The following is a 15439-nucleotide window of genomic DNA, read 5'->3' on the forward strand; positions in this document are numbered from 1 at the left end:
CCAAAACGGGATTCTGCAAACCATGTGTGATTGGAAACGTAGTTATGGGTACAACTTGGCGTAAGGTCTTGAAATATTTAAATCGATTATCAAAACTGTTATACAAATATGTTATGAGCGAGTTAGCTGATCCAAAATGAAAATTTTAGTATTTAAAGGTTTTTATTATATTTAAACTTTATGTACAGAAAATAAATAAGAACATTGGCTGGCTTATTGCTTAAAAGCAATATCTTCCAACCAACCAAAAACAGACTAGTGATATTGATCAAAACGTTTGATACCATATATAGCTGTTTGCAATCAGAGGGTAGATAGTACTTGAACATTAAAAAAACATAAATTACAAATTAACATATAAAAAACATAAATTACAAAAGATAACAATAAGGAGAGCAAAGAAAAAAGGGAATTAAATGAAGGAAGTAGAGGGAAAAACTTAGGAAAGGTGTGATGGAAAGATAGGATTCTAATGATAAATAGATATCTTAGACGTTTTTTAAGTTTTAAGAGAAGGTGCATTTTTTACAAGGGGTAATTCATTCCATAGTCTGGGCGCTTGGACAGAGAAGGAATTATAAATTAGAAAATTTTATGATTCAGTTTATAAAGTATTACACAATAGTACGAAAATGTTTATGTTAGCTGTGCAAATTTAGGAACCTATCTTACATGGTTAAGTATGCATAACTGCAGTTACCTGTACCAATATTCGCATTTCTTTGTAACTAACTAACTAACCATTATGCTACTTTCCAGCCGGAGAAAGCACAGAGAGAACAGAAGGCCATACCAGGACAGAAGTCTTTGTCAACAATTTTCGCCTCTTCCACATTCCGCATTTCCTCATTACGTATGAGACCCACCGATCATTCCGATTTCTGACCAAACCAATTTTAAGTTTTGAACTACTTGATCATGCTTAGTTTTTCTCGGTCTTCTCTTGTTCCTATTTCCACTATTTCGAACTACATTCGCCCATGATAATTTTTTTACTATTCTTTCCTCACTCATTCATTCCACATATATAAATCATCTCAATGCAACTTTTTTAATTTTATGGATAAAGCTTATTTCAGCATGGATTTTTTTTCTTACTTTACCATTTGAACATCAATTATACATCGTTTTGCCGCAAATTCGTCTGAGAGAACGCATTTTGACTACAATTAAGATGCTTAATTAATTTTCGTAGAATCCTTTTTGAAAAAAAGTCATGTGTTGTACCAAGATTATCGAAATAAATGTCGAATCTTGGCAGTAAGAGAAAATTGTATTTTCAATTTTCCTTTTTACCGCCAATATATTAAGTAGATTTTATTTTAAGAAAGATTGCATTCCAACTACACTGAGTCAACTTGTGTCCTTTGTTTTCCAATTTCATGCTTGAATAATATTGAATACTTTAAAAAAAAACAAACCATATTTTACCAAAATGATTAATTTGAAGAAATGTTACTCATGTTTCAAAATAAAACCAGAATTTTAATAATCCAGTTTAATACAATGCATAAAAACTGAAACCTCGAAACTGGATCCATTATCTTGTTTCCCGGAAGTTTTTCTACGAATATCTGTGTATCTTTAAGGATGGAAACAATACCGAATAGCGTTTAAAAAATAAAAATTCCTTTATCATTCTTTGGTAGTATTTCGTATTTTAGTGCTAATAAAATGTTAGGTGTAATGGATTTTTACGCTTTTATAGGCAACACCGTAAGACTTCAAGCGACATAAAAACTGGAAAATTCATTCAGACGTTAATCTCGAAGAATAAAATAAAAATGTTTTTATGCAACACATAACACCTTTTATGTTCCTTCATCATTTTTATCATGGATGTGATTTAGCAATGGTGTGATGAAACAGGGATTTATATTTTATTACAGGACTAAGGTCCTGGATTCTATTAAGATGATAAGCCCGTTTGATAACAACAAGGTATATTTCAGGATTTTCTTATCCATGATGTATTTCCTGACTGATTTAAATTTCATTTTGTTTCAAATTACCGAAGAGTCTTTGTCCGCCTCCGTAGTGTAATGGTCAGCATGCTCGCCTACCGTTCTGGAGGTCCCGGGTTCGATTCCCAGGGGGGGTTAATAAATATAAGTGATTTTTTCACTCTAATATTTATTCAATATTACACTGGACTGGTACCTGAAGTGGAGGGCTGATCACCTTTCCTTCATGTGTAATCGATCGAGATAACACTGCCTTTATATGAAGCAGTGCCCTATGCACCATTGGGGTGCGGAAAGGGATTATTATTCAAATTACCACTGAAAAAAATAAGGTCATAAAATAAATGCAAAATTTCTACATAATTTTTAAATCCGTAATTTTCAATATTTATTTCTAACATTTTCAAACATGTTATTTCATTATAATTAAACCACGAAATTACTGTTTGGAAGCTTTGTATTGTATCATGTTAAGGTTTACTTTCAGTTAAAACTAATTAAACCTTTTGATTGACGGCAAAGTTCGCACACGTTTAATTTAACATAAATGCAAAGCTATGATTATATTTTGAATATGTTATTGATTATTGATTGTGCTATTGACTGTGAGAATTTCGGTTAGGACTTCAAATAGTACAGAAATTCATTTAAATGTATTTGAAATTATGTTTAAAAAACAAAAACAAAAATATTTGTTTTTAATACACGATAGTAAGTAATTGAAGGGAAACGTGAAAAACAAAGTACAATAAACGAATATTGTTTTCACGAAAAGTTATTCTTCAAATAGATACATTTTTTACGTGTCAGCGTAAATCAACAATATACAATAAATTTATATAAATAATAATAATAAACCATATCCGCTCCCTAGGTGGAGCATATGGAGTCCACAAACTGTCTCCAGGCTTTTCTGTCGGCTGCCAGCTCTCTTGCATCCTCCCAAGTCAGATCCGCTTCCCGAACTGCCGACGAATTGTCAGCAGTGGTCGTCCTGGGCGGCGCGAACCTGATGCCTTGTAAAAGAGGCAAGCTTGATTAAGGCTCTCAGGAGGCATGCGGAGTACATGGCCAAGCCAACTGAATTGCCTTTTCTTGACGACAGTTGTGACCAAGATTTGCTGCGTCCTACGCCTTATCTCTTCATTCCTCACAAAGTCAAACCACCGCACGCCTAAAATTCTCTGCAAACACCTATTCTCAAAGCTTAGTACACGGCTGCTCTGGCCCTTGTAAGGTGCCATGTTTCACAGCCGTATAAGAGAACAGGAGCAATGCAGGCATTGTATAGGCGGCATTTGGTCTTCACCGAGTATAAATCCGATCTCCAGACAGCCTTCATACTGTTAAATGCGGACCCTGCGAGTCCCAATCGCACTCCCAGTTCTTTTTACATAAATATGATACATATATCGTAGTCATACAGGAGAAAGTGACCAAGTGCATTTTTTTACAAAAACGTGATCATTGACTATTTGATATCTTACTAGCTTAATATTGCCCTGAAAAAAATCCCAAAGGATTTTAACTTGGCAGTGGTAAACAAGTATAATATATTGACTAGTTAAAAATGACTAACTGCATTTACGTTTTTTTTTTATTGCCAAGCAAAAGTGATTTAAATGGCCCTCCTGAACATTTTACGTTTTGTTAGTTGGTCACTTTCTCCTGTACGACTACGATATGGCATAACTAAAAAAAAACATTCGTTAATTACTCACACTCCTACTTTGTCAGCATTTCGTTTGATTTGTAGTACTATGCGTACGGCGTAAAAAGGAAGTGGACATTAAACGAGCAGCATTTACTTGTAAGTCGACATTGTTTATACATTTAGTAACTCCGTATCACAACTCCAGCTTTGAAATTTTGCCTCACGGAATGACAAATCAAAAAAAAAAATTATTTCTACCATGTTACTTAGTTTTATAAATCATCGAACACATTTTACTTTAGAATTATGTATTTTGATATCGCGGCATTTCTGACATTGTAATCCTAAAAGTCCTGCTTAAACACAAAATATTTTGATTCTAAATAAAATTTGAAAGAAAGGACCATTCAAAATTCACTTGAAACTGTATAAATAACACATTTCATCCCAACTTTTTAGCTTTTGAGTACCGTTATTCTTTGTATTTTATATCATCCATATGTTTAATAAATAAAGCCACGCACTAATTCCAACAATTAATCTTTTATTGCCTTTACCAAGTGGTACACCCAGAACACTCAATATCAAATTTTATGAGCTCTGGGATTCTCCACAACCTGTGCTGTAGTATAATTTTGTGCCACGGTATAATAACTCTGCAGTGGGAAGTAATTCTGTTAGGCGGTATAATGTAGGCATCAATTGCGCTAGTCTCAATTCATACATACATATGTGTAGTAACCCCTAACTATGCCTCTGAGTACAGTTAACTGCGAATATGCGGTGAAATTCTGTCCTTTGACGATAATAATGAATGACCCTTTAAAATTTACATACATTTGATGAGATTTTAGTTTTTTTAATAAATAAATATACACATTTTTTTTTAATATAAATTATGTATATTTAAAAAAAATAACTTTACTATATCAGATACTTCCTATGGATGAGATGTCAGTAATAAAGTTATCTCAACTTGATACCATATAAAATATATGGAAGGTTCCGAGACTATTGCATTCATACAGGTATCAAGAAGTAACGTAAATGGATTTCCAATTAAAGGCAGAATAGTGAACGTTACACAAGTATATAAAGTGATCGTTTAAGCCATCCAAATTCCAGGTTCTAAGCCCTGGGATGGTCAGATTTCCATCCTCTTTCATATAAAGAGGAACGATAGATGTTCATATCAAGTTGAGACGCATAAAGTATTATGTTATTTATTAATTCAACTTTTATTTTCAAATATGTTGTAATCAACCTTTAACTTAATTCGATTTTATCGCACATGGAATAAGTATCGTGGGTCTAAATCATAGATTCCCAAAGTGGTCATAAAAACAGTCGATTTGCACTAGAGTGGCACATTTATCTACAGTGGCTCTTGGGATCGATTTCCGGTAATGTCAAATATCTAATAAAAATAATTATCTATTTAAAATATATATAATATGTAAGTGTTGATAAAATTAACTCTAACTTGTCCGCCTACGTCGAGTAGCACATTTAGCTACCGTGGTTCTTGGGATCGATTTCTGGTAATGTCAAGTATCAAATAAAATAAACTGTTTATTCTTTCTTGAATATTAACAGATATTTAAGAAATAGTCCAAAACGTACGATAAACATACCGTAGAACGGGGCTACTTGAAATTTGATGTGTTACTTGAGCCAAGAACAAAAAAAATTAGATCTGTATTTGGTCTACAATAATAAACGTATCGACATGATTCATTGTTTCCCTGTCAGGTGACACTTAAACGTTCATTATTGTAGACAAAATGCATATTTTTTTTTTTTAAATGTACTGGGCTCAAATAATACATCAAATTTCAAGTAGCCCTGTTCTACGGTAAGTATTTTGCACCAATTCCCCAAAGACCGAAGGCTCAAGAAATCCTTTGAAAGGTGCAGAACTAAATTCATCGACCACGCAATCCCACCGGAAGATGATCAAAATACCTACCGCAGGGCCCGTCGTGCTGGACCTTGATGACGAGGCGTCTCTCGCACGCGTCGCGGCGCAGGTCGCACTCGGAGCGGTAGGTCCGGCCGTCCGTAGAGCACACCGCGACGGGCGGCGTCGCACCGGGCCCGGCGTCGCCCGGGCAGCCCGCCGGGCACTGGCAGCGCGCGCGACCCTCGCCCATCACGCACACGGCGCCCCAGCGGCAATAGGTCTTCTCGCACGGCTCTGGAAGGGCATCGATCGACTTGTCAATTCCTTTCACAAATAATAATAATACCCAGCACCTTCTAAACTCTTAAAGAGACTTTCAGAGAGCTTAACCTCTAAAGGAGTTTATTTAAAATTTTCCTCCTTTTTTTTGGTACGACTTTTTATCCTAAGCTACCTTTACTCAACTTGGACTCGTTTGACTTTATCTAACTTATCGTACCTTCACATTACTAATTCTAAGAAGGTACTAAGTCTAAAAGAGACTGTTAGAGGATACCTGTACCGATGAAAGAGTTCATTAAAACATCGCCTCTTTTCTATGTTTTTTTTTAATATTTTTTTTGGGACGACTTTTTAACCTAAACTATCTTAACTCAACTTCGACTTGTTATAATAATAATTTTGGATTATTTATAAAACGCCATTTCCGTAAAATACTACCTCAAGAGCGCTTATAATACAGATATAGATTATGATATGAAAATGATAATGACACAAAAAAAATATTAAAGGAAAAAGTAGTCTATCGGTCTAATCGGCGGAAACTATTTAATCTTATGGACCAGCTTTGGCCGGCAGCTGTACAGCGCCAAGCCAAAAGACTTACTCATTTGAGACATTGATTTTCCTTATTTTAAATTAAAAACACTTGTTTTTTACCACTTTATAACGACTAGTTTCTGAAGCTATGCTTCCATCTTCAGGTCTAAATGTAAACTATTCTTATCTTTATTATGATTCTCCTTATGTTTTATTTCACTCAAATCGATAGCGAAATAATGTTTTAATATCGATATTATTTTTTGACATCTCAACAAAGATGAAGAATATGGAAGTCTGAGCATTTACGGGGCTTACGACCGTTTAAGGCTGGTTTAAGTGATCACTTGACACACGTGTAACATTCAACAATTCTACCCAAGATTGACAACCACACTACTCAAATTCTTGGATGTTCTATATATACATTTGATCCAATTTTGAAACACTGTACTTGAATCACTAGAATTTCACTATAGCACTATTGGTGAGATGAAAAGAAGCTTTTTTACTGAACAGAAACTTTTTTATTAGTATTTCAGGCACGAACCCTGGATTACAATCACATGCAAGAGAAACGCCAGACAACATCATTTTCTTTTTTTTTATACTAGCTTATAATTTGACCAGTTAATTTATTTACATTTTGAGTGTGTCCAAATACTAAATCTCCAATAATAAATGTTATTCATTTATTTATTACTCAGCATTTACAGGACTTATAAAGTGAGATAATATATGTACATATAACACGTAGATATAAAGTACCAACTTAAATTATATCATAGGCTTATTTTTTTTCAAAATATAAGTTTGTTTGAATAAGTACATATGTTTAATTATTCAGTCAATTAGTAAGAAGTGTAAATATACATAATAAGAACTGAAAATTTCAAAGGAAAAAAATATATTCATAATGAATTTCTAGTTCTTGTATGTCAAAAAAGGCCGAAGAAAATCTAATCTAAAAAAAAAAAATTTTTGCAAAAGTTTCTTGACGAGCTGGTACTAGTATCTAGATATTTTTAAATAATTTTTAATTTCCTTTTCTCTCTTAAAATGGATTTTTATGCTGCTGTAACTCGAATGGGATTTATAGGAAAGTAGCACAGAGCGTTGTTTGTCTTTAGTATCTCCGACCACCAAACTTCGTATGTGTACACAAGAGCGAATATGCTGTGGCTAGGTATTTTGTCCCCGACTCAGCCAAAGGGCCCCAAAGCTTACATATTCATACATACATACATATTGATATATGCCTTGAATAAAAAATAAATACAAAACTGAAATATGAAAACACTGAATGAAAGTAAACAAACCTAAGGAAGAAGATTATTATTATTTTTGATGTCTCAACTAGAGCTTTAATATCTATAACTTTTTTATATAAAATATAAATGTCTGGGCGTCCCAGGACTTATGACATAGCATTTGTCTGACTCAATGACTTTTTACACTTGTGTAACGTTTACCATCCTGCCCTTTACTGAACATTCGCATCAATTTATGAAGGTTGTATATATGTAATATTTTTGGATTCCTTCACATTTTAGCTATAAGCAAATGACTTAATCAGAAGGGGCATTTTTAAGGTACATAAAACTTATAATGAACATAGGTGAGATTCATTCCGAAAAAGTTCACGTATATTTTAGAAGAGACCTTTAAATAACATTTGGATTTAGAGATTCTTCTATTTGAACAAATAATAATGAAAAATCATTATAGAATTGTTATTATAATGCAAGAAATACAAAAATATGTAGGTAATTAATTCAGCTTTCTAGATATTTATTTAAAATTTGAAGACACCAGACTTTATTCGTAGACTTTCTTCCAACCCCGAGAATTACGGCACCTCGGTAGACCGCTGACGACCATTCGTTAAATGTACTTAGAGAAACTTAGGGATTAGACTGACTTGGGATGAAACCAAGAAAATAGGTGGCTTGAATATAACTTGTGGTGCCCATATACTCCACCTAGAGAACGAACGTGGAGGAAGAAGATAACTAGATCTGAATATTGTTTTGAATAATTTAAGTGAAAGATATCCGTCCGCAATAGATTGTTGACAGGTGACTGAACATTTTCTGCGAATGCCTTGGCACCACTCCGTGTCTGTCTGCTTTGGTGGTCAGGGTTGTGAAGGCGTCTAAATGCCAGCCACCGTTGAGTAAGAACTCGGATCACCTAACTAACATTCATTGCATACACTAGGGAACTTCTTGAAACTCATTATCTTCCTTTTTTAGATCGGCAGTAACAAGTTCATTGTACGCTGTTAAATGTGAATTCACTGTAAAAACGGGATAAATTTTGTTTCACACTTTCGTTTCACTTTTGCTACATAGTTCATTTAAAAAAATGCTTTTCATGAATGTTCTGTCAGGATGCCTCATGTATTAAATCCGGGAATGCGTTGATAGCATGTAATGAATAGTTTTTCCGTAATCTATTAATATTAGCCATAAAACGAATAAGCACGGCATTTATTGAAAAGGTAGCTGGTTTTTCTTACTCTCTATATACATTTGCGGTTACTTTATCACGATTGAAAACGTTTTCAATATTTTTAGCACCATTATCCCACCGCAAATACTAGAAACCTAGAATCATGCTGCGAGCGGAAACTCTTAAAGGAAATTGGTGACCGGCTAAAAAACTTCTCACCAAGTTTGGCACGCGGAAAATTAAACCCTCAGCAGGGCGTCACAATTTTTTCTTTGTTTTCGCATAGTTCGACACCAACTTACTAGTGCCTTGTACCAAACACTCTCCGCCATTAATTTCAGCCCTCATGCCTTATCACGTCCCGGCATTACATTAGGGTGCGTGTAGAAGTTATAAACCGAACTTCTTCGCTAACCGACGGAGATTTAAGCACGCGAAAAACCAGTCGTGGCGTGGAGGTATGCGTGGAATATGAAAAATTTCGTCAGTATTTTTTGACAGTAATTTCAAATTCAATGCAGGGTCTGTCAGCACGATAGATCATTCTAGGTGACATTTCCCGGTTAATACTTTTTTACCGAACGGCTCCATTACTTCGGCTATGCTTCTGAAGAGGCTTGCATTCGGGAAGGATGTATAAAGCAGTAGACTTTTCGGTACACTGTCCTTTTACATTCCACTTCCCAGGAGGAAAGGTAATAAAGCCATTTCGCTTTATTTTATAGCTTCCAGGTACGTGTTCTAGAAATGCATGTTTTAACGGTGATTTAAAAACTGCTTTTTTATCTACAAAAGTAACATTTAACTGCGCATTTTATGTAAATATTTACTATTTTCAGGAGATACAATTTTTATTGTGTCATCAATTCAAATAATAAAATAAGCATTAAAATTTAAATTGTTTTACTAATCAATTGTTTTTCACAACATTTTCAGTGTGTCCAAATACTTGTTTACAAAATTACAGGAGTATATATATATTATATAGGAGTAAATATAATAATTTTCTGCATTTTCTGAGTTAAATTATAAAATATCTGGTCAATAGTTTTTAAACACCAAAGTAAAAATATATTTATGTTTTTTTTTCTTATTTTAATCCATTAAAAACATGTTTTTTTCTTAGGTATCTAACTCGTGTACTTATATACTGAAATATTCTAATGTTTTCTTAGTTTTATAGCAATAACTGCATTTAAATTTATACAATTTAACAAAAATCTGTTTATAAACAACAACAAAAATGTCTCTCATTCTCAAAACGATACTTACTTTTAGTCTTTATACTTTAGTATGTGGGTACTCACTCATACGTTTGATAGAAACGTTAGTACTCAAATATAATATAAGCTTATAAAACCAAACACCATAAAAACAAACAAACAAAAATTACCAGAAAGCTGTCAAATAATATATGAAACTTTCATCATAAACGTACGGAAAGTTAAGATTCAAAAGAAGGTGATATTTTTCTGGTATATTTTAAGGTGATATGATGGTAAAAGTATATAGTTTGCGGGGATATTATGTTGATACCTCCAAAAAGAATTCCATATTTATAGAATGAGCCACATACCTAACATACATATAAAGTCAGATGCCATCTCATAGCATATCAACGCATATCTCCTGTAATCGAAATTGAAATGAGATTTGATTTTGGCGACTTTCATATTGAATAAATCCCACCTTCAGAAAATAAGTATATTTTAATAAAAATAAAAATAAATATTAAACATATTTTGGGTGAAACGAAATTATTTGTCTTAGCCAATACCACTGTATAGTTATATTATTTTTTGCATCTCATCAAAGATGAAGAAGAATATAGAAGTCTGGGCATATACGAGGCTTAACGACTGTCTTAGGCTGATTTAAGTTTAAATACCCAGACTTACATATTCTTCTTCATCTTTGATGAGATGTCAAAATAATGTGAAAATAACTCCTGTAATTGGAAATAATCCAGATTTTGATAATCAGACAAGTATTTGAACACACTCAAAATGTTGTAAACTGTAAAATTAATAAATTAATAAATTTAATAAATATGCTTTAATTTAACTGGCCAAAATTATTTAATTCTGATTGAAACCAATAAACAATATATATATATATATATATATATATATATATACATATATATATATATATATATATATATATATATATATATATATATATATATATATATATATATATATATATATATATATATATATATATATATATATATATATATATATATATATATATATATATATATATATATATATATATATATATATATATATATATATATATATATATATATATATATATATATATATATATATATAAGATAGTCAAGTCGAAAATGAATTAAATTAAATTACTTAAATTTTTATTTATTGATTTGGCGTTTTATTTTTAGAACTCCATTTTTATATATGATATCATTTTTAAATCGAACACAGATTTTTTGTCAATATAAATAACTCCTAAGTGTAGGTACCCAGGTTTTTGAACAATGATTTACTACACCATTTTAGTGTGTCCAAATACTTGTTCACAAATCTGAATTATCTCTAATTACAGAAGTTATTTTTATATTATTTTTTGACATATTAACATAGACGGCCTATGACAGTCGTAAGCCCGGTAAATGATCAGACTTCCATGTTCTTCTTCTTAATCTTTGTTAAGATGTCGAAAAATAATATAAATTGATGTTCTGGATGCAAAATATGATTAATTAAATCAATGTTAATAGTGAAATCTTACAAATTTACGAAATATTTTTCCTAAATATTTTTCAATTTTTAAATCAACGTTTTAAGTAAGGACGCCCGTAAAAATAAAAATAATTGTGTTCATTATTTTATTTACCCACCACTTAAATAAATGAACTGACGTAATCCACCCTCTTCAGAAAGAATTTAATGCCATTTTCATCTCCGGTCTCTTATAGTACAAAATGAAATTGGTACATCCCTTTAATAAACCAATGGTCGATCTGAAATATTATTTTTCCATCCATTTCCGTATTGGCTCAGTTCCCTTCATCTAAGGCTTTCTCTGCTTCGCCGCTCCTCTTAAATCCCTCTCGCAAGGATGTCACCTGTACTTACCTACTTACTTTAGTGATTTAAAAAATATTTTATCGAAATAATAGCTTTTTTCTTCAAGCTCCACTACGCGCAGACCTGCATTTTATACTAAAAATTAAAAAATAAATTTCTTAAAATGGATAAAATATGTATAATTTATTATGAATATTGATTACAACCTTTTTTTAGATAAAAAATTGTATATATGGCCAAATGATAGACACAATGCGGGGTTTTTCCACTTAGAAGGTATTTTAAATATTGGTTTAATAAATAAAAAATTAAGAAAAAATGTTATATATATGACCAAATGATTGACACAAAGCGGGGTTCGTCCACTTAGAATGTATTTTAAATATTGGTTTAATAAAAATTGAATGTCATGTTATCAAAGCATCTCCTATTATGTAAAATAATCGAAAAAAATCTAACATTTATGTATTTTTTTTAAGGTTTCTGATGTATGAAAAAAAAATACTTTCATCAACCATAGACGACATCAACAACTTAGATATGAAACAATGTGTAAATGGAAGAAAAAATAAGGTTTTTGAAATGTGAAAAAGGTGGTTGTCAATAATGGGTAGAATGGTAAATATTACATGTTTTTAAATTAATTACTTCAACTAGCATATGATAGACCTTTACCCAAACTTTCATATTCTTCTTCAACTATTATGAGATATATATATATATTTTTATAACGAGCAATAGTCTTCCTATTTTTCAACTCATTTTTATTTCAAAAAGTAATATTTGAAATGATCAAACACTTTACACATTCGTATTAACACTTTTACTGCGAAATATTTTGAAGTCATTTCGTAAGATGCTTAAATTTTGGCATAAGCTAAACGCGATCAGACTTGAAAATTTTATTAAATGTTATTATTATTTTGTTTGTAAATAAAAATTACACTTGACAGAAACATGTTCTCACTGGGTGACTGCCAAATAAATTTTAGGTATCGATATATAATTATTTATTTATTTTTTCTGTGTCACAACAATTCAATATGTAATTAAGATATTTTTAAGTTATTTTTTCCCGGTGAATACTAATGACACAAGGAAATAAAATTTCGACCATATCATAATTTGACTAAGGGTGGATTGATGATACGATCATTGACAATTCCTGATACTACTATTTTATTGGTTTAAGTTCCCAGTGTATTAATTTCTAGGCCTAATCACGTTATCACATGGAGGATATATGTTTGAAGTATGGAAAAATAAAAAGAGGCCTAAGTCCAGTATTGGAGAAACGACTGACAAAGAACAAGAAGAAGTTACAAGAACTATGTTTTTTTTGATATCCTATCAAAGATGAAGAAGAATATGGAAGTCTGGGCATTTACGGGGCTGACGACCGTCATAGGCTGGTTTAAGTGATCACTTTACACACGTGTAACATTCACCAATTCTACCCATTATTGACAACCACACTACTCAAATTCTAGGAAGTTCTATATATATGAACCAATTTAGAAACCTTGTTCTTGAATCACTTGAACCTCACTAGAGACATCTATTGGTGAGATATAAAGAAGCTCTTTATTAAGCAGAAACTCTTATATGAAATAATATGAAAATATCTCCTGTAATTGGAGATAATCCAGATTTTGTGAACAAGTATTTGGACACACTCAAAATGTTGTAAACTTTTACCTGGTGGTTAGTTATTTTTACTTTTATAATGGCGAGTACGGCTTTGAAAGCAAATCATTATAAACGGTGTGTGGTTATAAATATGAATATTACTAAGATTTTTGTAAAATAATATAAAAGTATACTTTCATATGTATACATATGGTATTTGATATAACCAATAATAATTGTGTTTTTAAAAATTGTCTTTAAAAATCGATCGATTGAATTCATGCACGCTAAAGAATTGTGTATCATTTATTAATTCGGCAATAACTTTGTTGAGTAACGTTCTGATTATTTTAAAAATCAAACATTTGTATAAAACCATGTATTGAATTTAATTTTATAATACGCTACTAGCTTGTAAAATAGCATGTTATAATATTTAACTAAACTCATGATTACAAAAACTTTATTTGTTACCTCAGTATATACTCGTATGTGCCTGAATATTTTTTTGCGCCTTATTTTTTGTAATCATCTGTCGATGAAAACAGCTGTGATTTTCGAAACTAGTCATGTGCATTAAAATAAAACTCTTTAAGTGGTATTATACAAGTGTTTAATTTTAAAAATAATCAATTAATTCAGAGTCCTATGAAATGATTAAAATTAACCAAAAAGGAATTAATGTTTTCGATTAATAAACACGAACGTCAAGGATCCAAATATTTCAACCCTGTAAACCAACCTCCTTCTTCCTGTCATCTGATTCCCCCTCTCCTGTTTCAGGATCCTCCACCCCTGGCCAGCCACCCTTCCCCCTTCCTGATATCCTGCTCGCGATCACTGATATTATGCGCATTCTAAATTAGATATCTCCTCAAGTCTGCCACATTTCTGCTTATCCCGTCGGATGCAGATAAATACACCCAGTACGAAATGTGACTGAAGGAATTCGTTATTTTGGCTCAGGTAAGTGCAAATAAGGAAGATTTTCCCCGTTATCAACCTTCTACTTGACGTTTAAAATATCGATCATTACTAGGTGCAAAATGCATGCATTTTGCATCAACTAGCTAAGTCATTTGGTCGATGAATACATGGCAGACGGAAATTTAGCTGAACTTTTTTTGATTTTTTATTATTATTATTATTTTTGTCTCAAAAATCACGAGGAAGTCTTGAGAATTTATAAGGTTTACGATTTGTCATCGGTTTTTCTTTTTTTAAACATTAATCCACACTCGATGGTGCATAGGGCACTGCATCATATAAACGCAAAGTTATCTCGATCGTTAACACATGAAGGAAAGGTGATCAGCCCTCCGCTTAAGGTACCAGTCTAGGGTAATATTGAATAAATATAAAAGTAATAAAAATCACTTTAATTTATTTAACCCCCCCCCCCTCCCGGGAATCGAATCCAGGACCTCCAGTATGATAGCCGAGCGTGTTGACCATTGCACTATAGAGGCGGACGAATTGGCTACTGAATTGGCTATGTTACATTCACCACTCTAAATTATTTACATTATTTATGTTTCGTTGTATTTAAGCTTTAATTGAAAAGATAAACCGCATGTTACTTATTCGGGACATCTTTTTGGAAATGGAAACAAACGTAACATTTAATTAAATATTTTTATTTTATTTGACTTTTCTGAATACATATTTGAATTTAATTTGTAAATATCAATAAACGGTTAAAAATGAAGCTTTTGTAATTTAAAGAAAAGAAGTCGGCCCGTTCAAAGGGCCGTCTGAGAAAACCACAGTATATTGAAAAAGTTTTCGAGATTCGTGATTTTTTTTTAGTCTGAAAAGTAGAGTTTCAGAACACTCTGAAACTTAGTCTTGTTCTCTGAATTAACTGTGGAATAAAAAGTTATCTTAAATCCATTCGTATTTTTTTAACTATGTCTTTTTACCAGATGCATTTTTAGTAATCTATTGGATTTAT

At 31.9% G+C, this 15439-nt stretch overlaps 1 protein-coding gene across 1 annotated transcript in view; it reads right to left on the bottom strand.

The window, feature by feature from the left end:
• The window catches only part of LOC148311326 (agrin-like), a 128524-nt gene that overhangs the window by 73149 nt on the left and 39936 nt on the right, over positions 1 to 15439 (bottom strand). Inside the window, exon 4 of the mRNA XM_088256793.1 lies at positions 5588 to 5815. Within this exon, the coding sequence (XP_088112919.1) occupies positions 5588 to 5815 (228 nt within the window). The remainder of the gene's footprint in view (positions 1 to 5587; positions 5816 to 15439) is intronic.

Source organism: Brachycentrus maculatus, unplaced genomic scaffold, assembly GCF_059751285.1.
Source record: "Brachycentrus maculatus isolate JH-2025_06_01 unplaced genomic scaffold, ASM5975128v1 h1tg000067l, whole genome shotgun sequence".
In the NCBI taxonomy this organism is placed as follows: domain Eukaryota; kingdom Metazoa; phylum Arthropoda; class Insecta; order Trichoptera; family Brachycentridae; genus Brachycentrus; species Brachycentrus maculatus.